General features: G+C 40.9%; 1 protein-coding gene across 1 annotated transcript; it reads left to right on the plus strand.

Moving 5' to 3' along the window:
- The first annotated feature begins 2,463 nt into the window (after positions 1-2,463).
- Positions 2,464-27,526, plus strand: LOC139368153 (eukaryotic initiation factor 4A-I-like). Its single transcript, XM_071106756.1, has 11 exons — positions 2,464-2,591; positions 3,926-3,983; positions 4,245-4,377; positions 4,853-4,992; positions 9,777-9,945; positions 10,100-10,209; positions 18,887-19,030; positions 19,932-20,069; positions 25,624-25,713; positions 26,104-26,183; positions 26,484-27,526. The coding sequence occupies exons 1-11, from the start codon at positions 2,569-2,571 to the stop codon at positions 26,626-26,628; spliced, it is 1,230 nt and encodes a 409-aa protein (XP_070962857.1). The 5' UTR covers positions 2,464-2,568; the 3' UTR covers positions 26,629-27,526.
- The last annotated feature ends 78 nt before the right edge of the window (positions 27,527-27,604 follow it).

Consider the following 27,604-nt stretch of genomic DNA (forward strand, 5'->3'; position numbering starts at 1 on the left):
CTCTGTTTAGCACATGGCCTCACATGTGAGATGGGTGGGGCTCAGGCTTAAGAGGGTATGAACGATGCTGAATGGGTGTAGACAAAGAAGAGCTCTCTAGTAGGTGTACCAAAACATTAAAGGGACATTTTCTCAAAAGTGGGGTAACAAGTTTATCAACTTTCAAAGCAGAATTACTTTCTCGTTGTTGGTCAACTGCAGTGCATGATATACCATTTTATAGCTCTGAGTCTCTACTTTTATCCATTGTAAAAAACACCATTTCAAATGACTGCCGGTCAGTCACATTTATCCTTGGTTATGGGACCATCCTTTCCTTAAACATATATTTTTTCAATTGAACAGATTAGTGAATATGGAGGACCTTTTTCATTCATGGGTAGCGCTTTACCTTAAGTGTACATTAATGTGTAACTAAATAGTAATATATGTATTTATAACATAGCAGTTAAATGTAATTACGCTGTAAACGTTTTAGCGATATAGGTTAGTACATAAGTGGAACAAGGATATGTAATTACAACTCAGCTTGTCATTCCATGAGTTATTCCATGTGTAATTACTCATGATTTATGTATATGTAATTACAAGATGTCTTGTTCCAAATGTTACAATATGTTCTGTAATTACACTTCTGCAGTCTCCTGTGTAGCACCATGCTAACAATGAATCCTATTATGTAACTTTGTAACATGTGACTACATAAGTCACTACCACCTAAATAAACTAGGCTAGGACTCTGTCAGCTGCTGTAACAATGCATACTATTATATAACCTTGTAACATGTGACTACATAAGTCACTACCAAAAAAATAAGCTAGGCTAGGACTCCGTCAGCTGCTGTAACAATGAATCCATGAATCCACATTAGCACGCAATGCTTGTGGTATGGTTTTGGAAGCATAAGGATCATATCTTTATCAGCGGGAAAAAATGGTCAAAAAACTCAAACTTAACATAAATCCCTCTGTCATATCACATCAAAATAATTTCACAAATGCAAAATACACACTTACTCTACAGTGTTTTAAACAGTTGCAGCCAACAGTATTTTTCAGTGACAACACGTTTCTGGCGTCTGTCTTCCATGGTGAACACACATTTATAAGGTTAGGCTCCCACAAGGCCATATTTCCATGTTACAGTGCTTGTTTACATAAAACAGACGGAAGACCTGCTAGCTATAAGCGTCTCCCGAACACCAGTGTATAAACGGAAGACAGACGCCACAAACGTGTTGTCACTGAAAAATATTGTCGGCTGCAATTAAGTGTATATTTTGCATTTGTGAAATTATTTTGATGTGGTATGATAGTAGAACCGCAATTGAGAATCGATTCACGTTTAGGATATTTTTATGTTTTGGCTTCCAGAGCCAATTTGCACTCTTACGGATTAGCCACTTTTTTTTTTTTTTTCACCTAAAATGACATACCCAAATCTAACTGCCTGTAGCTCAGGCCCTGAAGCAAGGATATGCATATTCTTGGTTCCATTTGAAAGGAAACACTTTGAAGTTTATGGAAATGTTAAAGGAATGTAGTAGAATATTACACAATAGATCTGGTAAAAGATAATAAAGAACCGTTCTTTTGTATTTTTTTTGTTCCATCATCTTTGAAATGCAAGAGAAAGGCCATAATGTATTATTCCAGCCCGGGTGCAATTTAGATTTTGGCCACTAGATGGCATCAGTGTATGTGCAAAGTTTCAGACTGATCCAATGAACCATTGCATTTCTGTTCAAAATTTTGTGTCAAGACTGCCCAAATGTGCCTAATTTGTTTATTAATAACTTTTAATGTTAAAAATTGTGCTCTCTCCTCAAACAATAGCATGGTATTATTTCACTGTAATAGCTACTGTAAATTGGACTGTACAGTTAGATTAACAAGAATGTAAGCTTTCTGCCAATATCAGATATGTCTATGTCCTGGGAAATGTTCTTGTTACTTACAACCTTATGCTAATCGCATTAGCATACGTTAGCTCAACCTTCTGGTGGAAGGGACACCGATCCCGAAGAAGCTTTAGAACATGTAAGGAAGGTCCTTGGACTAAGGAGTAACATTAGGCTCCTTTAGTGCATTATAGGGCTAGATACATATCCGTCTTGCAGAAATGAATTTATTTTCGTTCCCGGATTTATTTGTATACATTTTATGAAACATGGTTTCTAATTGTCTATCTTTTTATAAGGTAATGGCTAGTGGAGTTCAAATAGTGTGTTGTATTATGCCTCATAATCAACAAATCCAATGAAGGCATTTGTTCGTTATGCTGGTTCTAATCATAGAATTATTCATTTATTTGGGTCTCTGCTTCCAATGGTGTTGTTGCTGGGGAGGAACCAAATGTCGAGTCCTCCTTGTCGCTCCTATTATGGTCAAATAAAGGCGGAGACCATACGTTCAGTGACTTCTTAGATAGCCAATAACATGTCACAATGGGGTTAACAATATGACTCTGGCGTGAATGATAGTCCCCTTCAGCAATCACAACCTGAGCTTCCCAGACCACGTTGTGGTATATAACACTTTTTCGCGGCGTATTCGCCCTTTGTGATAATGTCGGCAGATTATGAAGAGAGGTAAAGAAACCTGCAAATTGTTCCATTGTTTTATTATAACCAGTTACACATATGGCTAGATGAAATAACGCGGTCAGCCCCGCAATTCCTTTATAAAATGAAACATGAATGTTTTCCTTGTGCTGTCGCTTTAGTGCTAACTAACGTTAGCAACTGTAAACTAGCTAGTGGTGGCCGTATTGGAGCCACTAGCTAGCTGGCCAGGTCTAACTGCAAGCCCGTAGTACATGTTCCACGTTATTGTGCCCTGTGTTATTGTAAACACTGATTTGCTGGCCAGCCCACGGACGTTACTTGAGTAATGCTGGGTGAAGGCGAGCTGCTAACATCGGCTAAGATGGCTAACTAGTTATTTGGCAGGCGAACACCAGACAGGGGTTGCGGGAAAATGGTGGCCTGTCTCACCAGCGAGCCCCGCCATGGTGCCCAGGTCACGTTGAGCGAACAGACGTTAACTACGAACTCCCGGTAGCTGGTGTCTCGCTAGCTACAGTTCTTATCCGGAATATTATGCGTAGGCGCTTGTTGTTTTGGTGTAGTAGCATCGCTAGCAACAGTTCTTATCCGGAATATTATGCGTAGGCGCTTGTTGTTTTGGTGGAGCAACCCTTTCCGCTAACCTTGTGCGCTATGACCACATGCTTTTCGGGTAAAGGGTCGCTCGGCCTGGTGGCGGTGCGTTATTTGTATTTTTTTTCTTTATTGCAACAGTGAAGGATTTTCTATCAGATGGGCCATCCGGTTGAGTGACTGCTCCTTCCAGTTAGTATGGTTAGCTATCCCTGTTGAATGTGTCGTTTTGCTTGTTAGCCAAGGTTAGTAGTGTAATCATTTACAGTTCCACTCGGGACTAACCAGCCAGAGAACCCCCACCAATGTGTTGTCCACCATTATTCAAAATCTCTCTGAGTGCAAGTTACTGCATGGGCGTGTTCGAGTCGTCTGCACTGGGAAGACTTAATGAAATATATATATATATATATATATTTTTTTTTAAATTGAGTGGCGTCACAAACTTGGTTGTGTGTGTGTGCCCCAACTTCTGCATCGTTGGTCGCCAGCACCACCATCTTATGCGAGTTTATTATACATGGGGGGGCCTCGATGCAGTCATTGTCACTTCATGTCATGCCCATTACAATCACTCTCTCTGGCATCAAACCCCTTCTAGATGAATTCAGGCATGTCATCCCATTACAATCACAAACTCTGGCATTAGACCCCTGATACATTTCTGGTTAGAAATGTTTTTGTTCCTGATATCATTAGAATTTGCTAATGTGTTGTGAAACACATGCATCATCTAGTATTGACATGTGGACGTTTTCCTCCAGAGACCTCTCCAACAGAGACAATGGCCCTGAGGGCATGGAGCCAGATGGCATCATTGAGGTAAAGTTAAATGTTTTGTTTGTGTCAGGCAAGTTTTTCAAAAGTTGGATGAAGGACCAGTTAAATTGTTGAATAGTTGAAAGGCATGTAGTCCAATGGGGTGGAGGTGAAGATGCGTACATCTCACGCCCACAATCAGGGTCTTGCTTGGTTTTCCATCTCTCCTCTGGTAGTTAAACAATACTGGGAGTCTGTGTAAGGACTACAGTATCTGGGTACTATATACACTAACTGTGGTCTGGTATTTTTCTCTCTCCACAGAGTAACTGGAATGAGATTGTGGACAGCTTTGATGAGATGGCCCTGCGTGAGACTCTCCTGAGAGGAATCTATGCCTATGGTTTTGAGAAACCATCTGCAATTCAGCAGCGGGCCATCCTCCCTTGTATCAAGGGTAAGTTCAAGTTTCCTAAAATCAACTCCCACACACAGGATATTGTGTGTGGGAGACCTCTGCAAGTTTGTTCGTTTCCATCAACTTATGAAGATGGGTATAACTTCAATATCAATAGTGTTGATTTTTGTGGTCTTTTTCTGTCAATATCTAGCCTAAGTTGTCGCTGACGGAAGTTGCTTCTATAGTTAATTAATCCTCTTCATTCCTATGTGGAACATTAGGTTTCCTTGATCATAGTACACTGGCTTTTATTTATTCCATCGTATCCTACATGTCAGGTTTGGAGCCTTTCTCAATCATGAGTCTAACAGTGAACCAAATGCCTATTAAACTTATCCATGGTCATATTCACTAGAAACCAACTGGGATGAAACTGGGAAGGACCAGTCTGAATTTGTCCAATAAGAAACACTTGGTATTAGTGTTTTGTTATGGTGTCCACTAATGAATACCACCCTTCATTCCCCACCAGGTTATGATGTCATTGCACAGGCCCAGTCCGGCACAGGGAAGACCGCCACGTTCGCCATCTCCATCCTCCAGCAGATTGATATCGAGCTGAAGGGCACCCAGGCCCTGGTCCTCGCCCCCACCCGAGAGCTGGCTCAGCAGGCAGGTTACACACACACTTAAATTGCTCTAAAAACTGTCCACATTAAATGCAACTTCTGTACCCTTTACACACTGTCGTGCCAACTCAAACGTACCATGCTGGATCTGATATTTTTGATATCACGTGGGCCTTTCCAGCAGTGTTCAAGCAACCTATGGTGGATGAATAGCCAGCACAGTACAGCTTGGCTTCACTCTGCTCTATAGTGTGAATCAAACCCTGTAGCTTGATGCTGTAATGTGCCACCCCTGTCACTGGGCAAGGCGGTGTGTTTGAGTGGGACTGAGTCTTGTGTCTGTCAGGATGAGAGAGATTCTTCCCAACTGCCTGCCTGTGCAGTGAGCAACATGTTAAGGGCTCAAACTCATGAGTTACAAAAGTACTGTTGCCTGTCCGATGATGACTAGCAAACTAATGAACATGTATGCTAAAATTATCTTGAACATGGAAGTACTTAAAATGTGACTTAGAATAGGGAAGTCAAATGTTTGGCCTACTGCACTAACACTATGGAGACTCTAGAGCGCCTGGTTAAATTGTTTGAGAGCATTTTCAAAGGGATACTTTGGGATTTTGGCAGTGAGGCGCTTTATCTACTTCCCCAGAGTCGGATGAACTCATGGATACCATTTTTACGTCTGCATCCAGTATGAAGAAAGTATACTCAGAAAAATCTTGAAGTGTCCTTTTAAACTCTCTTAATGGTTCAATTTGTGATCAATAGAGTGGGCAACGTAACATCTGAAATTTACATTTTAATTACTTTATATTGTGCTAATTTCCCTAATGTGGAAATTAGATTTTACTGCCTTACACAAGCTTGTATTTTCACCCCTTAAAATGTAGTGGAAATCCACATCCTTTTTTTGCTCAGATTGGTGGTGATGGTATGAAACTTTAGTCATCACAATGACATAAGATCAATTGGTGACATAAGATCAATTGCTTAAAACAGATCATTAACTTCGCATAATCAACTGTACAAAACCAATGGGGTGTGCAGGACTTGGAACTGAGTTCATTTTCAAACTCTCATAAGACACAAACAATTAAGGACATTCTCTCTATAAAAGTCACTGGCCACACACCAATACACAGATGTGACAGAAATGATCACTTAAGCCGGGCGTACATTACACGATTTTGGCCACGATTTAGCTGTCCCAGAAGTTTTTGAGATTGGAGAAACAAAATCCCCATGTCGTTGCCTACTTGGGGGGTGCAGCTGTCACCGATGCTCGTTTAATGTGAACAGGCCAGACACAATCTGAGGGCTACCGATCTAGTCTTTGAGCAGTCCCAGACATCCCGATATTTCCAAACATGTTTGATTTTTATTGGCACAATTTGCAATGCTCTTTTAGTGTGAAATGTGCATCAGCAATAGCCAATGAGAGCTCGTCAGGGAGTTGACGTTGTTTCGCGTCACCCAGAATGTGTACTCTCGAGCAGGTGCAATGACTACTACTAGTATGCATTTGTAGTTGTCTTTAGCCAAAGCCAAATTGTCATTGTTACAGCTCTGAAGTTCACAAGCAATGTTGTTCAATTGACAATGTTGGCTAGATATTTCAACTCTGTATGGGACGCGTGAATGTCTGAATGAAAACGTTTGAGTCTGCTTTGAGCCACAGCTCGTTGTAGCTATGTTAAATCTAATCCCATGATTGTTTTCGTGAGACGACGTGGTGTCGAGAATTCTCACAACCATGTCAAGAATCTTGTAGTGTGTGACCCCCATCTGTGCCACGTCATTTAGTGTGCACCACTACGTTGGCTAAACACTACAGGAAAGACGGTAATTTTTAATGTGAGAAGCTCAGCGGTGTTAGGGTTTTGAAAGTCATGTAGCATACACCTGGCTTTAAATAGCAGCCAACAGTTGTAAGTGTTGCTATCCTATGCCGCGTTGTGATTAGTACCTTTCCATGATGGCAGCCTCCTGAAATAAACGTCCAACGTTCCAAAATGCAGATCTTAAGCCTTCTACAAGTTCTCATCTAACCAACCATTTCTAGGTTATTATTCCAGGTTTCCATGTGGCCTTTGAATGGTATAGTTTAAATTAAACAAATTCCTCAGGTTTTTGACCTGTTAGTTTGAACAGAATGTGTAACCTCATCTCGAGCACAATTGATTTCAACATGATAATCTATTTGAGTGATTGACCGTGTTGCTTTTCTGTTTCTGTGACCCCGTCTCAATGTAGCCATGTTTTGCTGATTGTCCTCCAACCTGTGATGTACAAAATACCCCTCCCTCATCGATTAGTTATTTATTGCCACTTGTCAAAACAAGTGTTTTTGTGGTGTGTGCAGTTTTATAAAGTGCTCATCAGAAGAAGAAAAAAATGCAAGTAATATCACTATTGTTGCACATGTACAGTGGGGAGAACAAGTATTTGATACACTGCCGATTTTGCAGGTTTTGCTACCTACAAAGCATGTAGAGGTCTGTTATTTTTATCATAAGTACACTTCAACTGTGAGAGACGGAATCTAAAACAAAAATCCAGAAAATCACATTGTATGATTTTTAAGTAATTCATTTGCATTTTATTGCATGACATAAGTATTTGATCACCTACCAACCAGTAAGAATTCCGGCTCTCACAGACCTGTTCGTTTTCCTTTAAGAAGCCCTCCTGTTCTCCACTCATTACCTGTATTAACTGCACCTGTTTGAACTCGTTACCTGTATAAAAGACACCTGTCCACACACTCAATCAAACAGACTCCAACCTCTCCGTAATGGCCAAGACCAGAGAGCTGTGTAAGGACATCAGGGTTAAATTGTAGACCTGCACAAGGCTGGAATGGGCTACAGGACAATTAGGCAAGCAGCTTGGTGAGAAGGCAACAACTGTTGGCGCAATTATTAGAAAATGGAAGAAGTCCCAAGATGATGGTCAATCACCCTCGGCCTGGGGCTCCATGCAAGATCTCACCTCGTGGGGCATCATGAGTAAGGTGAGGGATCAGCCCAGAACTACACGGCAGGACCTGGTCAATGACCTGAAGAGAGCTGGGACCACAGTCTCAAAGAAAACCATTAGTTACACACTATGCAGTCATGGATTAAAATCCTGCAGCGCACGCAAGGTCCCCCTGCTCAAGCCAGCGTATGTCCAGGCCCGTCTGAAGTTTGCCAATGACCATCTGGATGATCTAGAGGAGGAATGGGAGAAGGTCATGTGGTCTGATGAGACAAATATAGCTTTTTGGTCTAAAGTCCACTCGCCGTGTTTGGATGTAGAAGAAGGATGAGTACAACCCCAAGAACACCATCCCAACCGTGAAGCATGGAGGTGGAAACATCATTCTTTGGGGATGCTTTTCCGCAAAGGGGACAGGGCGACTGCACCGTATTGAGGGGAGGATGGATGGGGCCATGTATCGCAAGATCTTGGCCAACAACCTCCTTCCCTCAGTAAGAGCTTTGAAGATAGGTCGTGGCTGGGTCTTCCAGCATGACAACGACCCGAAACACACAGCCAGGGCAACTAAGGGGTGGCTCCGTAAGAAGCATCTCGAGTGGCCTAGCCAGTTTCCAGACCTGAACCCAATAGAATATCTTTGGAGGGAGCTGAAAGTCCGTGTTGCCCAGCGACAGCCCCGAAACCTGAAGGATCTGGAGAAGGTCTGTATGGAGGAGTTGGCCAAAATCCCTGCTGCAGTGTGTGCAAACCTGGTCAAAAACTACAGGAAACGTATGATCTCTAATTACAAACAAAGCTTTCTGTACCAAATATTAAGTTCTGCTTTTCTGATGTATCAAATACTTATGTCATGCAATAAAATGCAAATTACTTACTTAAAAATCATACAATGTGATTTTCTGGATTTTTGTTTTTGTTTCAGTCTCTCACAGTTGAAGTGTACCTATGATAAAAATTACAGACCTCTACATGCTTTGTAAGTAGGAAACACTGCCGATTTTGCAGGTTATCAAATACTTGTTCTCCCCACCGTATGTGTAGATGGTACATTTAGTTTTTCACACCTTATTGAACAGTGGGGACTGTGAAGATGCATACGCATGACAACATATGCTCTATACACATGTTCATATGGATTTTGTGTGGTAGTAGAGTAGTGGCCTGAGGGGGCACACTTAATGTGTTGTGAAATATAAATATATATATATCTGCCTTAATATGCGGAAACAGTTTGATATATTTGTATTTATTATGGATCCCCATAATTTTGCAGTTGTCACAAAGTACTTTTACAGTAACACAGCCATAGACTAGGGAGCAAGCGGAAGCACAGTCGCCAAGGAAAGCTTCCATTGGTACATATTTGTTTACATGTCCATGGTCTCTTAGTAGGTAGGGCAAACGCAATTTGGTGATTTCTGGTGTCATCAAAATCAACCACCGCATGTTTTTGGACTCATTCAGGGGATCCATAATAAATACAAATATCACAAACTGTTTCTGCATATTGGTTATTGATTTGGACACTTTCAAGCTGTGATTTGACATTGGGCTATTTTATCGAAATGTTTTATCAGAAAGCAGCGACAGCATCATTTTCAACGTTAGTTTTATAAATATAAATTGAACTTTCAACATTTTGTATTGTTCTTAATAAGGTAATAACTGCTGAATGAGTCCCTTAACACGCTGTGAGACCATGGACATGTAAACAAATACATGCCAAAGGAAGCTTTCCTTGGCCGCTGTGCTTCTGCTTGCTCCCTAGTCTAGGCTGTGTTACTGTAAAAGTACTTTGTGACAACTGCTGGCTTTGAGTTTGATTGACCTCCCCCTCTTCAACAGATCCAGAAGGTGATCCTGGCCCTCGGCGACTACATGGGAGCCTCGTGCCATGCCTGTATTGGCGGAACCAACGTCCGCAACGAGGTGACAAAGCTCCAGGCTGAGGCTCCCAACATAGTGGTTGGAACACCAGGCCGCGTGTTCGACATGTTGAACCGCAAGTTCCTCTGTGAGTGATGTCCGTCTTTTTGTTACCAACCGTTTGTCAAACTTTTCTCAACATTGTTTACAGCTGTATGTTTTTGTTTACTGAAGAGTATTGACATTTCATTTTGTGTTCAAGTTTTGTCTAAACCAAGTGCTCATCTTCCCCCCCCCCTCAGCTGCTAAGTACATCAAGATGTTTGTCCTTGACGAAGCTGATGAAATGTTGAGCCGGGGTTTCAAAGACCAGATCTACGAGATTTTCCAGAAGCTTGGCACTAGCACACAGGTATGAAGACCGATTGTGTCTAACAGTACGTTAGGAAGTTATGCTCTACCTGAAGCCTTTGCAATTTTTATTTACTTTTATTTATTCAATGTAGCCCAATTGAGACCATTGTCATGTCTCATTTGCAACAAAAATATAAACTACAAGACAGCTATAAATACATTACATCAGGTTAGAATCGTCAATTGAAATAATTGCACACTTCATTAAACAGTTTTAAACTACCCCATCGGCACCAGGAAATCCAGGTGTAATTTGTTTTGTAAGGTATTCCATAACTGGCGCGTTAAAACTAAATACGGATTTACCTAATTTTGTGGAGACAAGTGGGAACTCGAGTTAACTAACCCTGTGAATGAGTGTGGTAGCTCATATTTTTGTATTTCAACGGTGAAGTGAGTTATGTTGGAAGCTTGTGGGAGTAATGAAGTGGTCTACAGAACTTTAGTGAGGTCCAGCTGACCTTCGGATGCAGTGATGAATATTAAAACTGTCACCTGTAATTAACCATAGGGCGCTATGGTAGACTGCATCCAATGGTTTGAGAGTAGTGGCTGCTGCATTCTGGTAAATGGTGTCACCATAGTCAGGAAAGTTGACTGCACAATCTGCTTCCTGCTGTTAATGGAGAGGCAAGATCTATTTTTTTTAAAGCCCTCTAAATCTTTTTAACTAGGTCATCAGTATATTTTGTTCGTTAGATCTTTATCAATCCAAACGGACAGATATTTATAGGCAGGAACCCGCTCAATGAGAGCTATCCAATGAAAGACTAGCCCATCTGAGACATTTTTCAGTGAGTTAGAGAACATGTACTTAGTTTTGCCTGCATTAACTACAAGTTTTAAATCCAGGGCTTTCTGTAATGCAACAAAATCAGATTGCAGCTCTAACATAGCTTTGTTAAGTCAGAGCAATAGCATACAAAACGTATTGTATACAGATGAATATTACAGGATTTAATAGATAGACCAATATTATTTATACAAACCGTAAAGAGAACAGGTCTCAATACCAACTTCTGCAGTACACCTTTCGTAATATCCAGGAAACTAGACAGCATCAGAAGGCATACATTGTGTCCTGTCGGTCAGATGGCTCTAAAGCCATTCAGCCACAAGACTCCTTGTCCATGCCTGTTTCAGACCGTTTTTAAATGAGTGGCACGTCTAAAACAAGAATAGTGGCTGAAACCGTATGATGTCCATATCTAAAATTAAACTGGTCCATATTTATATTAGTGAGAAGTTGAAAACCTTAGCTGGGAGTTTGTCAAGGATTCTAATACCTTGGCTAAGCAACATGCTTTAACTTGGAGATTGGGTGGTAATTATCGAAGTCAGAAAGATCCCTCCCTTTAAGTAGGGGGAGGACGTGCAACTTCACAATTCTTAGGGATAACACCGGTAGCAATTGTCAAGTTAAAAATACAGGTTCAACTTCTTAGGGGTAGGCATCCCGTCAGCGGGACACCAGTCGACAACATCCGGTGAAATTGGAGGGCGCGTAATTCAAATAAATAATAAGTATAATTTATTTAAAAGCTTAAATTCTTAATCTAACAGCGTTGCCAGATTTACAATAGGCTTTACAGCGAAAGCATACCATGCGATTGTTTGAGGACTGCGCCCCACATATTTTTCAACCAGCACAGGCTTCATAAAAATCACAAATAGCGATTTAAATGAATCACTTACTTTTGAAAATCTTCCTCTGTTTGCAATCCCAAGGGTCCCAGCTACAACATGAATGGTCGTTTTGTTAGATAAAATCATTCTTTATATCCCAAGAAGTCAGTTTAGTTGGCTCCATCGATTTCAGTAATCCGCTCGTTCAACATGCAGACAAAGGAGTCCAAAAAGCTACCGCTAAACTTTGTTCAAACAAGTCAAACTACGTTTCTATATAATCCTCAGGTATCCTAAAATTTAAATCAACTATAATATTTCATACGGAAAGAAGTATGTTCAATAGAAAAGTAAAATTGGTAAGCCCGTGTCCTCTTTCACTGCGCGCCAACAGACATATTTTGAACTGGGAGTCTGTACAAAATCTCAAAATTCTTGCTTGTTTTTGCAGAGACAAGCCTGAAACAATGAACAGACTGACATCTAGTGGAAGCCATAGGAATTGCAATCTGGGAGCTGGAATTACATAGAACCCAAAGCTTTCCATTAAGAGCCTGGGAGCTAAAAAACAAAACACACAAAAAATCAGGTTGGTTTTTCTTTGAACTTTTGCCTGCCATATGAATTGTGTTATAGTCTCAGACATTATTTTAACATTTCTAGAAACTTCAAAAACTTGTTTCTATCCAATGCTACCAGTTATATGCATATCCTGGCTTCTGGGCCTGAGCAACAGGCAGTTTACTTTGGGCACGTCAGTCAGGAAAATAGACCCTAGCTCTAAGAAGTTTTAAAGGTTCAACAGTGGGGCAGATAGCTGTAGTAAGAAGAGGTCAAGTGAATCAGCCCCAGATCTTTAGCAAGGCACTTAATACATCGGAGACATCAAATGGTTGAAATTCAAATGAGGTATTTGAGTCTGTTAGAGCATCATTCTCTACAATCTGTTCTGAGGTGACTAAAGGACTCCCACCAGTGTGTTCAATACATTTTAATATTTGTAGCTATTTAAGGAATTACCTGCAGCCAACCTGTGCAGATAAAGCAGATGGTATTTTAATTTCACCGGTCACATTATTTTACATTATGAAGTTTGCATAGTTCCCCAGTCACGTTTGTTTTTGTAATTAAGGATCCCTATTAGCTGTGTCCAGCAACATTACGGTAGTACAATTTAAGAGATTACATTTCATAGCACATTGTTCCCCCAGGCCAATACTCCCTACCACATATGTACAACACAAAATCCATGTGTAAGTATGTGTCTCTTCAGTCCCTGCTGTTCCATAAGGTGTATTCTTATCAGTCGTTTTTAAATCCGATTCTACTGCTTGCATCAGTTACATTATGTGGAATAGAGTTCCATGTTTCCATGGCTCTACGTAGTACTGTGTGCCTCCCATATTCTGTTCTTGACTTGGGGATTGTGAAGAGACCTCTTATGTCTTGTGGGTTTTGTATGGGTGTCAGCTGTGTCCTAGTAGTTTAAACGGACACCTCGATGCGTTCAGCATGTCAACACTTCTTACAAAACAAGTAGTGTGTAAGTCGGTCTCTTCAGCTTTGAGCCATGAGGTTTACATGCATATTATTGTTATCTCTCATGTACATTTTAGGGCCAGTTGTGCTGCCCTGTTTTGAGCCAATTGTAATTTTCAGAGGTCCCTTTTTGTGGCACCTGACCACACGACTGAAAAGTAGGCTAGGTGCGACAACTAGGGCCTGTAGAACCTGCCTCGTTGATAGTGTTAATTAGGCAGAGGAGCTTTTTATTATCGACAGACTTCTCCCCATCTTAGCTACTGTTGTATCAACATGTTTTGACAATGAGTTTACAATCCAGGTCTACTCTAGCAGTTTAGTCACTGCAACTTGCTCAGTTTCCACATTATTTATGACAAGATTTAGTTGAGGTTTTGTGAATGATTTCTCCCTAATACTAAGCTTTTAGTTTTTGGAATATTTAGGACAAACGTATTCCTTGCCACCCATTCTGAAACTAACTGCAGCTCTTTGAGTGTTGCAGTGATTTTGCTCACTGTAGTAGCTGATGCGTATAGTGTCGAGTCATCCGCATATATACATACACGCGAGCTTTACTCAAAGCCAGTGGCATGTCGTTAGTAAAGATTGAAAAAAGGGGCCTAGACAGCTGCCCTGGGGAATTTCTAATTCCACCTGCATTATGTTGGAGAGGCTTCCATTAAATAACACCCTCTGTTCTGTTAGACAGGTAATGCTTTATCCACCATATCGCAGGGGTGTAAAGCCTTACCACAAGTCTTTCCAGCAGCAGACTGATCGATAAGGTCAAAAACTGCACTGAAGTCTAAAAAAAACAGCTCCCTCAATCTCGTAATCATCCATTTCTCTCAGCCAATCAGTTATTTGTGTAAGTGCCATCCTTGTTGAATGTCCTTCCCTATAAGCGTGCTGAAAGTCAATTTGTTTACAATAAAATAGCTTTGTATCTGGTCAAACACTATTTTTTTTCCCCCAAAGTTTACACAGTATTGGTAACAGACTGATTGGTCTGCTCTTTGAGTCAGTAAAGCGGGCTTTACTATTCTTGGGTGTCGGCATTACTTTAGCTTCCCTCCAGGCCTGAGTGCCCATACTTTCTAGTAGGCTGAAATTGAAGATGTGGCAATAATGTCCGGTATTATCCACAGTATATTTTTCATCCAGATTATCAGACCCCGGTGGCTTGTCATTGTTGATAGACAACAATTTAGTCACCTTTTCCACACTCGTGTTACAGAATTCAAAATTACAATGCTTGTCTTAACTCATTTGGTCAGATATACTTGGATGTGTAGTGTCAGTGTTTTTTGCTGGCACGTCATGCCTTTTTTTCATTGGCAAGATTAGCAAACTATCATTAAAGTAATTCACAATATCAGTGGGTTATGTAATGAATGAGACATCTGATTCAATGAATGATCGAGTTTGCCTTCTTGCCCCAAAATTATACTGGAGCACCATAAATTACATTTTATTTTCATAGTGTAGTTTCTTATTTTATTCAGTTTAGTCACATTATTTCTCAATTTAGAGTATGTTTGCCAATCGGTTTTGCAGCCAAACTTATTTGCCATTCCTTTTTCCTCATCCCATTTGAACCATAACATTTTTCAATTCCTCATCAATCGGGGGGGGGGGTTAAATCAAAATGCATGATCATTACACACCTTCTGCTGGGGACAAAAGGCCACTTTAAAATGTGCAGTTTTGTCATAATGCCACAGATGTCTCAAGTTGAGGGAGTGTGCAATTGGGATACTCTCTCAATCCTTACACTCTTTGCGTAACGCGTATATGCGTCTCATGCACATGACCGATGGGGTCTGACTTGTAGCATATCATCACATCAATAACTTGGTTATAACAAACACTGCATACGTGACAGCTAAGTGGATGCAGAGGACATGACGGATGAACTCAAAATGGGAATGTTTACTGGTTGCTCAGGAGGTAAAGGAGAATTCAGATGTGTGGAATAAATTTGACTCATTGTGGAAAATACTGGAGATCAAGAAAAAGGTAAGGAGCAAAATGTAATGTTCATTTCTCAACCATAAGCTATATCCAACGTTGTTTTAGAGAATTTGGCAGTACTTCTGACCGCAGACCTCATGTGGCCACGCCAGCCCAGGACTTCCACTTCCAGCTTCTTCACCTATGAGGTCATTGAGTATTTCTGTCTAATAAAGCCCTTTTGTGGGGACAAACTTATTCTGATTAGCTGGGCCTGGCTGCCAAGGGGCCTATGCCCACCCCTGGCTGCTCCCCCTGCCCAGTCATGTGAAATCTATAGATTAGGGCTTAAGGAATTTTATTTCAGGTGACTGATTTCCCTATATGAACTGCTATTCAGTAGTCTTTGAAGTTGTTTTATATTTTTGTTCGGTATAGAATGGAAAATAAATGTGTTGCAAAACTGTTGCTGATAGTTTACAATATAATTTTTCTGACCGTTTGGAACAATGTAAACCACTAAATAAATTAAGCGTACCGGAGTCTTAACATTTTTTTGTAAAGCCTTTGTTACCTCAGACTAAACATTTGCGTTCATTGCTGAATGCAATTTTCGAAATGGGACGGTTTTAGTGTAAGCTAATTATTCAAGGTTTGCTTTATTTTATTATCAAACTAAAATGCTTGATTTGGGTTTCCAATCATGAATGACTTGTATGCTGTGTGATGACATTAACAAATTATTGAATGAAACAGTAGCCTATATAATCCTGAGTAAGTCACGGTTAATGAAGGCTATTATACTAAGCCTACTAATGATGACATTACATATTATAATGATGATCATAATAGTAATTAACAAGGAGATCAACAGCTAATATGTTTCTGACAATTTGGAACAGTGTAAACGACACTTAAATACATTCTAATACCATATTGGCTGTTCTATTTTACGTGCCACCCCGGCCAAACCCTCATTGTGCGCCGCTCTGAGACTCCCGATCACAACCAGTTGTAGTACAGCCCGGGATCGAACCAGGGTCTAAGGTGACACCTCTAGCCTTGAGATACTGTGCCACTCGGGAGCAATCTGGAGATCGTGTGGTTGCGTGAGGCTAGATGCTCACGGAATCAGGCTATTAAACAAACAGGCAACAAGCAGGATCTGTCTTATTTCTGTAGATATATATATGGATGATTTATAAAGCCAGGCACATTTTAGAAATTAGGCCATTGATTATTGACCTAATTATGTTGGTTTCCTCCTCACTTTTCTTGGACAATTAAGGCGAGCTATTTTCTCGTCTCCTAATCGTTCCGTATCGTTCTCAACACCAATATGCTAATTAAATTTTGCTGTTATGCACATAGCAACATGGTCTAGGAAAAGGCGCCAATTCAACAGTTCACTGATGTTTCAGAACCACGGACAGCGACCGCCATCCAACGAGGGAGAAAGCGCCCCATTGTTCTTTATGTAATATAACCATATACACTTTCAATAGCACGTGTCTTAATGATGGACTGTTCCATCCACATGGCCTCCACAATGGATCAGTCCACTCAGACAGGCGACTAAAGACATCTCGGTCGACCAACCGCCTATTGACTGACCAGTCGTCAAAATGGGGTCAGATTTACAGCAAATGTTAGTGCATCAATTCATTCCTCTAATCCAGGGATGGGCAACTTTGATGGGGTGGGGGACACAATCTGAACTCTAGAGTCCGCAATGGCATGCAGGTCTGTAGACCTACAGGGTGCAGAGAAAATGTAATCCTTTTTTTTTAATATGGTATCTGAGTGAGAGTGACTATCAAAATAGACAGGGGCTCACCGGTTGGTAATTCAACAATGTTTACAATTTTAGATAACTGCCCATTAGACTAATTTGCAAATGAAATTAAAAACTACATTTCACATTGTGTATTCTACTATTCTAACGCTCAACAGTAAGTTCAGACCTGACTGAGTAAAAAAATAAAGAGATTGATCCGGGGCCGCCAGATCCCTGCTCTAATGAAACGGAGTAGTTTTAAAGTGAAAACATATTGGATCCCATGTATCCACACTGAACACAAATATGAAGGCAACATTAAACGATTTTGCTGAATTACAGTTCATATAAGGAAATCAAGTCAATTTAAATCAATTCATTAAGCCCTAATCTCTGGATTTCACATGACTAGGCAGGGGCGCTGCAGGCCCACCCAATGGGGAGTTGGACGTACTGCCAAATTAACATTTACATTTTCTGGCAACCGCTTTGGTGGATCTTCCTGCAGTCAGCATGCCAATTGCACATTCCCTCAACTTGAAACATCTGTGCCATTGTCTTGTGTGACAAAACTACACATTTTAGAGTGCTTTTTTATTGTCCCCAGCACAAGTTTTGTAATGATCATACTGTTTTAATTTTGTTGCCAAAATTTGAGAGAATTGATTTTTGTGCGTATGAAGCATTTCTGGGATATTTTATTTCAGCTTAAAACATGGGACTAACACTTTACATGTTGCGTTTATATTTTTGTTCAGTATAGATGCGTATCGAATCGTCTTGAAAGGGAAAGATGCACATCCCTACAGACTACCCCATGCTAATCAGGAAACTCTTGGGTATGTTGTGAACTGTCATTGCAATTGCTTTGCAGTGTAGCTAGCCACTGAAATACTCTGAATTCACTAGTGCTCTCATCGTATCCGGATGTGTACAGCAGATGGGAGTTATTTTCATAACTTAGCTAGCTAACACATTTCGAGAAGAAGTTGTATTACGTGCCTAGCTAGCGTTAGCAACGTTTGGTGTTTAATGAGACTGTCTAGACAGCTGAGCTAGCAAATATTGTAACAAGTTTTTAATTTTGGATTAGAGAAAGGGAAAGGGGACCTAATCAGTTGAACAACAATGCATTCAACTGAAATGTCTTCCGCATTTAACCCAACCCTCTGAATCAGAGAGGTGCAGGGGGGCTGCCTTAATCGACATCAATGTCATCGGTGCCCGGGGAACAATGGGTTAACTGCCTTGCTCGGGGGCAGGACGACAGATTTTTACCAGCTCGGGGATTTGATCCAACCTTTCGGGTTACTGGCCCAGCGCTCCTACCTGCCCAACATGCTCTGCATTTCAGGAATCACAGTAGCAAGTACTTCTGCTACACTGTTCAATTATTTAGCCATTTAAACAATACATTTAACTATTTTTGCCGCTGGCTTTCATGAGACTTAAACGTGATCTTGTCCCAGGTGTCGGACTCGACGGCAGTTGCTATCCATTGGAGCGTTGCGATTGGTTCCCCACATTCTTGGGCGGGGCATAGCAAAGGGTCAATTAAGCATAATCTCTGGGAATATAGAATCTATTTTTTTTTTCAAGTAGAATGTACTGTGCTTTTCTCAATGTTAGCTAGTACTTGTCCCAACCCTCCTCCCTGGTAGTGCTCCTAGAGAAAGAGCTAGCAAGAGGGAGATGAACAGCTGAGCACACCATAGTAATCTTCAATGATCCATGTATTCTTTTGTCAAGTGATTGCTTTATAGAGCTAATACCTTTTCTCAACCCTGTTTTCCAGGTGGTTCTCCTGTCTGCCACTATGCCTCAGGATGTGCTGGAGGTCACCAAGAAGTTCATGCGTGAGCCCATCCGTATCTTGGTGAAGAAGGAAGAGCTCACCCTGGAGGGTATCCGCCAGTTCTACATCAACGTGGAGAAAGAGGTATTGCTGTAATGGATGCATGTTATAGTGCATTTGTGTGTGCACCCGTATAATGAATATATTGCTCTTTTTATATGCTCGTTATTACAATCTTGTGAGGCCCTTTGCTCTACTAACAGGAATAAGTCAAGTCATGAAGTAGCCTCATTTGGTCAATACAATACAGTAACTGTCCTGTTAACATGGAATGATAATCAATGAGACATTTAGAAATGGCCTTTCCTCTTCATTATGAAGATGGTTGATTTTGTATGAAAGAGCTTGCTACAGTGATTCTAATGATGAGTTTAGCTATATCCTCTTGAGCACTTTGGAAAAAATGTTGTTGGGGTCCCAAGTTCCCTCTGTGTCTCCATATCTGTATATAACTAAGAGATGCTCATGTCTCCACCCTAACAATGGGAGTTGTCCCGAAGGCGGGCGACAGGCTTAGGTCCAAAATAAGCCCATAGAAACACATTGGGCTTATTTTGGACAGATGTAGGCTAGAGTGAATCCTCCCACTTGGCCTCTTTATGGCGTCTCCCAAGCTGTTGAAGGAACAATGTTCTTTGGCAGAGGAAGTCGACTGCTCTCCACTATGGCTGGCGTCTTTGTCCCTCTCCACAGCTTTAACTTAAAAGCAACCTCTTCATAATTTAGACGTTTGCTAATACTGTAATATCAACCTTTTGTGTAGATACCCCTTTCACACTACTGAGCTGAGACAATATTTACTGCACTAGCCAGGTTACTAGCCTGGAACTGTGCTGGATAAGGAAAATATCAAAACAAAATATCATAGCATGGATAGTGTAATATGGGTTGGCACGATAGCTTGAAATGGGTGTTCTTGACCAGGTCTTAGGCTTGAAGTTTTCCCATGTCTTCAGACTCAATTCTACCCGCTTTCCTTTGTTAGGAGTGGAAGCTGGACACCTTGTGTGATCTGTATGAGACCCTGACCATCACCCAAGCTGTGATCTTCATCAACACCCGCCGAAAGGTGGACTGGCTGACTGAGAAGATGCATGCCAGGGACTTCACAGTCTCTGCCCTGGTAAGAGCTCCTGCACTTCCAGCTCGCTGTCCATGTCCTACCCTACAGTGTTGTCATACCGATAGATGCTAATTGGTTATCCGCCGAAAATACAGTTGACCAGTCATGCATGTCTGTTAATTTGCATAATTTTGTGGAATTCAATTGTCCCGTGTATTTTTGTTAGTCGGCATGCACAGCATACAGAGCCTAGTTTGAGAAGCGGAATAGCCTACCTACCATCTGTCAAGACTAGGTCCTCAAAAAGCCTGTAGGCTACTGGAGTGAAACCTGCTTTTGTAAGCCCAGTCATTGCGGAACAAATAACAATTCTAAACACAATCGCGTGTTCACTTTAGTGGCCACAATTTAGAAAGGAGCTCTTTTTATTTCTCAACTTGTAAAGCGCGCCTTCCATTCGGCTGCGTAGACTATAGCCTGCCTACTGTTGACCTTCAGTGTCCCACCACTTTGGGAGCTTGAGGCACTATAATTGTTTAAAACCTGAATGTTTTACTTCAAATAATGATATCTTATTTTGCTTTAAAGTAGCCTTGCAAAAATTCAACCATAGAAAAGTAAATTGCAAAGATTTTATAAATACTTCCTCGTGCAATTAACTTTGAATTAACAATTAGTTTTGAATACAAAATAAGTAACCTACGTGATTCAATATAGATCCGACCAAGAAGTCACAACTGGTTATGTGAATGAGTGATGCGCGTTTGGAGCAATACTGGCTGTATCCAAGGCTCAGCCAATCGTTCACATAACAGAATGATCGGCTATGAAAAGCCAACTGACATTTACTCCTGAGGTGCTGACCTGTTGCACCCTCTGCAACGACTGTGATTATTATTTGACCCTGCTGGTCATCTATGAACATTTGAACATCTTGGCCATGTTCTGTTATAATCTCCACCCGGCACAGCCAGAAGAGGACTGGCCACCAATCAGAGCATGGTTCCTCTCTAGGTTTCTTCCTAGGTTTTGGCCTTTCTAGGGAGTTTTTCCTAGCCACTGTGCTTCTACACCTGCATTGTTTGCTGTTTGGGTTTTTTGGCTGGGTTTCTGTACAGCACTTTGAGATATCAGCTGATGTGAGAAGGGCTTTATAAATACATTTGATTTGATTTTGAGAATGCAGCACGCAAAGGCTAGACAACGGAAGAGTGGAAAGGCAGTTTGCCAGTTACAGCAGCGCGTCCCCTGAACGATAACGAAGAGGTAGGTGAGACGCCTGACGATGGAGACGGGTGGGAACGTGATGAAGCCTACTTCATAAACTGTAACCGATAAACAACTGGCATTTGTAAAGTTTGAGATGAGGGTGCAAGTGTGGCGCAACAAGAATTGCTAGCGTTAAGTATCTTGCTATCTGCATCGACTTCTACGTTAGCTAGCCAGAGAAATGTTAAGCAACATTAGCCAACTTATCTGATCAAAAAATTGAGTTTATGGTGTGAAAATTAGCTTGCTCATAAAGTCAGACAGCTAACGCTAGCTTACAACATCAGATGAGAGAACATTAGTAACCCAACCAATTCGCTATAATAATAACTGTTATATGACTTCTTGCAGTTCAAGTTATAACGTTAGTTGTTTAGTGGACCCTTGCAATCTGTGAGAAATTTTAAGTAGCTAACGAACTAACAATGTAATAATGTGCAGGGTAGGCCAAAGATATTGTTTTTGTTGTGTTGAACTTGACAGTAACACGTGAGTAAGGGGGGATTATTTAATGTTTTACTCAGTGAATGTTATTTAGCCTTGTGCACTTGATCAATGTCTACTATAGTGGCCACTAACTATAAGTCTGTTTAATTCTGTTTCTCCTTTATGAGTATTTTTTCCCAAGTGCAATATTTAGATGTGTGTGTGGTCACAGACTTTCTATTATAAAGGCTGTCATGGTTAACTGCAATATTAGTGTCATTTTTTTAAGGCTTTCTCAAGAGTGTCATTTGCAGTAAAGTCTAGGCAACAAATAACATTGGAAACGTTTACATTATTTTTCTTTCTTTACATTTTTTAGCTGTAAGTTAGGTTCACATTAACCACTTATTTTACCCAGACTGATCATGTAGATCGTATTCTTTGTTGTTTAATAAGGTACACACCTGCATTTATTTCAAGAAGGGATCCAGCCTAAATCACTAGAAATTAGGATTTTAAAGCTGATATTTTATTTTTATCCCCCCTAGCAGGGATTTTTTTTGTTTCAGTGCAAAAAAAAGTATCACCTTTTTGGGCCCTCACCAGTTTGCAACCCTGGTTCTATTGGTTTTCATATCAACATTATTTAATTGTCCAGAAGCCAAAATCACAATCCTAGTCATATTAGAAACCCATCATAGTAGTTGCTACTAGATTCCCTTTAAGTTTCTAACAGATTTAAATCTCGGTCACATATGAATGGAAATGCTCACATTAGGTAGGCCGTTTAGAACTGTTTTCAGCTAATTGCATTTGGGCAAATGTCTGAAAATGGCGTTTTAGTAGCTGCTTCATTACAGGAGTTGCGTGTTCAATGTTGGTTAGTTTCAGGCAAAATTGACCAAAATGTGCCTCCTTTATATACTTAACAAAAATATAAACGCAACATGCAACAATTTAAGATTTTACCGAGTTATAATTCATATGAGGAAATCAGTCAATTGAAATATATTCATTAGGCCCTAATATATGGATTAGGTTACAGATACCTTTTAAAAAAAATGTGCCTCAGGATCTCATGGTATTTTTGTGCATTCAAATTGCCAATCGATAAAATGCAATTTCTCTGTAGCTTATGCCTGCCCATACAATAACCCCCCCCCCCACCGTGGGGCACTCTGTTCACAATATTGACATCAGCAAACCTCTCTCCCACACAACGCCATACACAAGGTCTGGTTGTGAGGCCTGTTGGACGTATGGCCAAATTCTCTCAAACTACGTTGGAGCGGCTTATGGTAAAGAAATGAACATTACATTCTCTGCCAACAGCTCTGGTGGACATCCCGGCAGTCAGCATTCCAGTTGCACGTTGTGTTTTGTGACAAAACTGCACATTTTTCTAGTTAATGAAGGTTTTTGGGAAAGCCTTTCTCCGTCAACCAGAAGTCTTATCCTTAGCATAGCTAACGGTTATAGTCGTAGACATGCGTGCACTGCACACATACAGATTACACTGTATTCCATCCCTAACTATAACATTTTCCGACAAGATAGAACTGCCAAAAGGTGTGGCGTTGACATCTACTGCAGAGATGGCCTGCAGTGTTCTGTCATACTGTCCAGGTCTGTGCCCAAACAATTCGAGCTTCTACTTTTAAAAATCCACCTTTCCAGAAACAAGTCTCTCACCATTGCCGCTTGTTATTATAGACCCCCCTCAGCCCCCAGGTGTTCCCTGGACACCATATGTGAATTGATTGCCCCCCCATCTATCTTCAGAGTTCGTACTGTTAGGTGACCTAAACTGGGACATGCTTATCACTCCTACAATCTAAGCTAGATGCCCTCAATCTCACACAAATTATCAAGGAACCTACCAGGTACAACCCTAAATCCGTAACCATGGGCACCCCCTTAGATATCATCCTGACCATCTTGCCCTCTAAATACACTGCTGTCTTCAACCAGGATCTCAGCGATCACTGCCTCGTTGCCTGCGTGTGTTATGGGTCCGCGGTAAAACGACCACCCCTCATCACTGTCAAACGCTCCCTAAAACACTTCAGTGAGCAGGCCTTTCTAATCGACCTGGCCCGGGTATCCTGGAAGGATATTGACCTCATCCCATCAGTAGAGGATGCCTGGTTGCTCTTTAAAAGTGCTTTCCTCGCTATCTTAACCTCTCTGGGTAGGCGGGACGCTTGCGTCCCACATGGCCAATAGCCAGGGAAACTGCAGAGCGCCAAATACATTTCTATAAAAATCGAACTTTCATTAAATTACACATGCAAGATAGCAAATTAAAGCTACACTCGTTGTGAATCCAGCCTACATGTCAGATTTCAAAAAGTATTTTCGGCGAAAGCATAAGATGCTATTATCTGATGATAGCACAACAGTAAACAATGAGAGTAGTATATGTCAACTCTGCAGGCGCGACACAAAACGCAGAAATAAAATATAAATAATTCCTAACCTTTCATGAGCTTCTTTTGATGGCACCCCTATATGTCCCATAAACATCACACATGGTTATTTTGTTCGATTAATTCCGTCGATATATATCCAAAATGTCCATTTATTTGGCGCGTTTGATCCAGAAAAACACCGCTAACAACTTACACAACGTCGCTACAAAATATCTCAAAAGTTACCTGTAAACTTTGCCAAAACACTTCAAACTACTTTTGTAATACAACTTTAGGTATTTCTAAACGTAAATAATCGATCAAATTGAAGACTGGATGATCTTCGTTCAAGACAGGAGCAAAACAAACTGACGCTACTTTTCTGGTTACTATCAAAAGGTACACATGAAGTGACGTTCGTTCTGAGCTATGGTACTTTTTCATTACACAAAGGAAAAACCTCAACCAATTTCTACAAACTGGTGACATCCAGTGGAAGCGGTAGGAACTGCAGGAAAGTCGATTAGAATTCTGGATTCCCCATGAAAACATATTGAAAAGACTGACTTAAAAAAAAAAAATCTGAATGGTTTGTCCTCTGGGTTTCGCCTGCTAAATAAGTTATGTTATACTCAGACATTATTCAAACAGTTTTAGAAACTTCAGTGTTTTCTATCAAATACTAATAATAATATGCATATATTAGGATCTGGGACAGAGTAGGAGGCAGTTCAGTTTGGCACGCTATTTATCCAAAAGTGAAAATGCTACCCCCTACCCCAAACAGGATAACCTCTACGGGATCGGTGACACCCCCCACGGGACAGTTGAGCTAACGTGCGCTAATGTGATTTGCATGAGGTTGTAAGTAACAAGAACATTTCCCAGGACATAGAGACATCTGATATGGGCAGAAAGCTTAAATTCGTGTTAACCTAACTACACTGTCCAATTTATGGTAGCTATTACAGTAAAGAATACCATGCTATTGTTTGAGAGCACAGTTATGAACTTAAATTTATCAATAAACTAATTAGGAACATTTTTAAAAAGCTAGCCTTAGCTTTCCTGACTGAGTATATTGGTTACAGACTTTCCTGAAAAGTTGCATATCGCAGTGGCTATTCGATGCGAATGCAGAACGCCACAGGATGTTTTTGTGCTGGTCAAGGGCAGTCAGGTCTGGAGAGAACCAAGGGCTAGATCTGCTCTTAGTTCTAAATTTTTTGAACGGGGCATGTTTATTTATAAATTGTATTGAGGTGGCAGCATTAATTTACATTATCTGCAGAATCTTAAGTTTCTCCATTGCTTCTTAGTGCCTCTATTTGTGCGGAAAACATACTGTCGATCTGGTTAGATCAGCATTTCTTGGTTTTTGATTTCCGTAATGTGAAATGAAGTGCTTGTGGTGTTCACAGATCCAGGCTGACTGTCTTGTTTGACTATAAGTGGGTCTGCATAAGAGTCTACTAAATGTAAAATGTGACATCTTCCTTCCTCCCCAGCACGGTGACATGGACCAGAAGGAGAGGGACCTAATCATGAGGGAGTTCCGCTCTGGCTCCAGCCGTGTCCTCATCACCACAGATCTGCTGGTGAGTTGAGTTCAGGAGACGAAACAGCACCCTACTACCTGGGCAGAGCACACTGTGGCCTGAATCTTTTCATTTGTTAAATGATATTTATTACATTCTTATTATTATTATCAACTTGGCAAACCCTTTTATTCAGTGATATTAAATGTGTAAGTGAGCTCTATGATCTATTGAATTAGCCTATTCTCAGTAATGCCAAAGTTTTAGTCAAGTGGCACATTTTTTGTATGTTATCTCTGGAATCGAACCCATAACCTTTGGCGTTGCTAGTGCTACACGTTTACCAGCGGATTCACATGGAACCAAGCTAGCCTGCACCAGGGTTCAGGGTAATAAAGCAATGGCAGCTAGAGGTCAGTGCAGGGGTGCTGATCATGTTGTTGCTTTCAGGCCCGAGGAATTGATGTCCAACAGGTGTCTCTGGTTATCAACTATGACCTGCCAACCAATCGTGAGAACTACATTCACAGGTATTAAAAACAAAGCTCCATAGGAATAACTTATGTCACTGTTTTTATTATGGCAATCAACATGGTTCATATTGGGGTGTGAATTTTCTGCTTTTCTGACATCCTCCATTTCATACATCTTTGAAATGTAACTAGCTAACCACAAACCAATATCCTACTTTTTCTGACTTGTTCTATAATGTCCTGGTCTCGTTCCTCCTGGTTTGTTCATTCAAATTGTATTTATTTCGCTACCGTTTTGATTCTAAATTACGATCGGCAGGGTTCGTATTAATCTGGTCTTTAATTGTTGTGTGCCAGGATCGGGCGAGGAGGCCGTTTCGGCAGGAAGGGTGTTGCCATCAACATGGTGACTGAAGAGGACAAGCGCACACTCCGGGACATTGAGACGTTCTACAACACCACAGTAGAAGAGATGCCCATGAATGTGGCTGACCTGATCTAGACTACCCCTGGCACCCTGCCTGCTGGTGATACCTTAACACTCTACAGACCATCATCATCCCACTACCCTCTCTAACATCTCCCGTTTCCTACCTATCACCCACCTAACCAAGCCTCCCACGTATCCCAATTTTGCGCTCTTAAATGGGTTAGGGGAACTCCTGTTTTCCTCCTCTTCCATGCCCTCTGCGGTCCCTCAGCTCAGCCCCACTCATTTGTTTTTCTATGGATCGCCTTGCTTAATAAAAATCAAGAATTGTATTTTACTTGGCTACAGATGAGATTTGCTATGTTTGTATTAGCAGCAGACTTGATATCCTTGTGGTCTACAAGGACCCTTGCGACTCCATTTCAATAGGAAATGGTGACTTCTTGGGGGATGGGGATTGCATCATTCAGTTCCATTCTTTATTTGCATCGAAGTTATATTCTATCACTATCCATTGCTGATATGCAGTAGTTTTTCTGCAGGAGTGTTTTTAAACAGAAACAAGGGATGACATTGTTAATCTGTTTGATCGTTTTTTTTTGTTCCATATGCCCCCTTGGGGGAGTATTCACACCCCCTTGGAAGTACAGCAATTATTTGAATACACTTAGTGGTGTTCCAAACATGTTGGTAGATATTTCTAGTGTGTATAATTGACATTTCACACGGGTTGACATTGAACCCTCGTTCTAAACGTTCATTGACATTTTTGGGGGAGAGCATGACGGTGTACAGAGGGGGGTATTGGGAGTTTTTTTTTGTTGCAAAGATATTTGGACTCGACAAACCCTATAGGCAAATCAAAATCCAGTACAAACTATTTATTTTCCACCCCTTTTTTATTCATTAGTTTGGTTTCATTTTACAAATTGGGGGAGGGGGATGACTTCAATAAAGTTACCAAATAAAATCCTGCATTTGTTTTGCCAGTTATTTCTCTCCTATTGTACTCAGTGTTTCTCATCAGTGCTGAGTTGGTATGTGGTCT

This window comes from Oncorhynchus clarkii, chromosome 2 (genome assembly GCF_045791955.1).
Source record: "Oncorhynchus clarkii lewisi isolate Uvic-CL-2024 chromosome 2, UVic_Ocla_1.0, whole genome shotgun sequence".
Classification (NCBI taxonomy): domain Eukaryota; kingdom Metazoa; phylum Chordata; class Actinopteri; order Salmoniformes; family Salmonidae; genus Oncorhynchus; species Oncorhynchus clarkii.

Excerpts from the sequence above, each read along its gene's own strand:
- LOC139368153 (XM_071106756.1), top strand. The coding sequence starts at position 2,569 with ATGTCGGCAGATTATGAAGAGAG. Across the intron at positions 3,984-4,244 it reads AGCCAGATGGCATCATTGAG|AGTAACTGGAATGAGATTGT; the intron begins GTAAAGTTAAAT and ends CTCTCTCCACAG. Across the intron at positions 10,210-18,886 it reads AGCTTGGCACTAGCACACAG|GTGGTTCTCCTGTCTGCCAC; the intron begins GTATGAAGACCG and ends CCTGTTTTCCAG.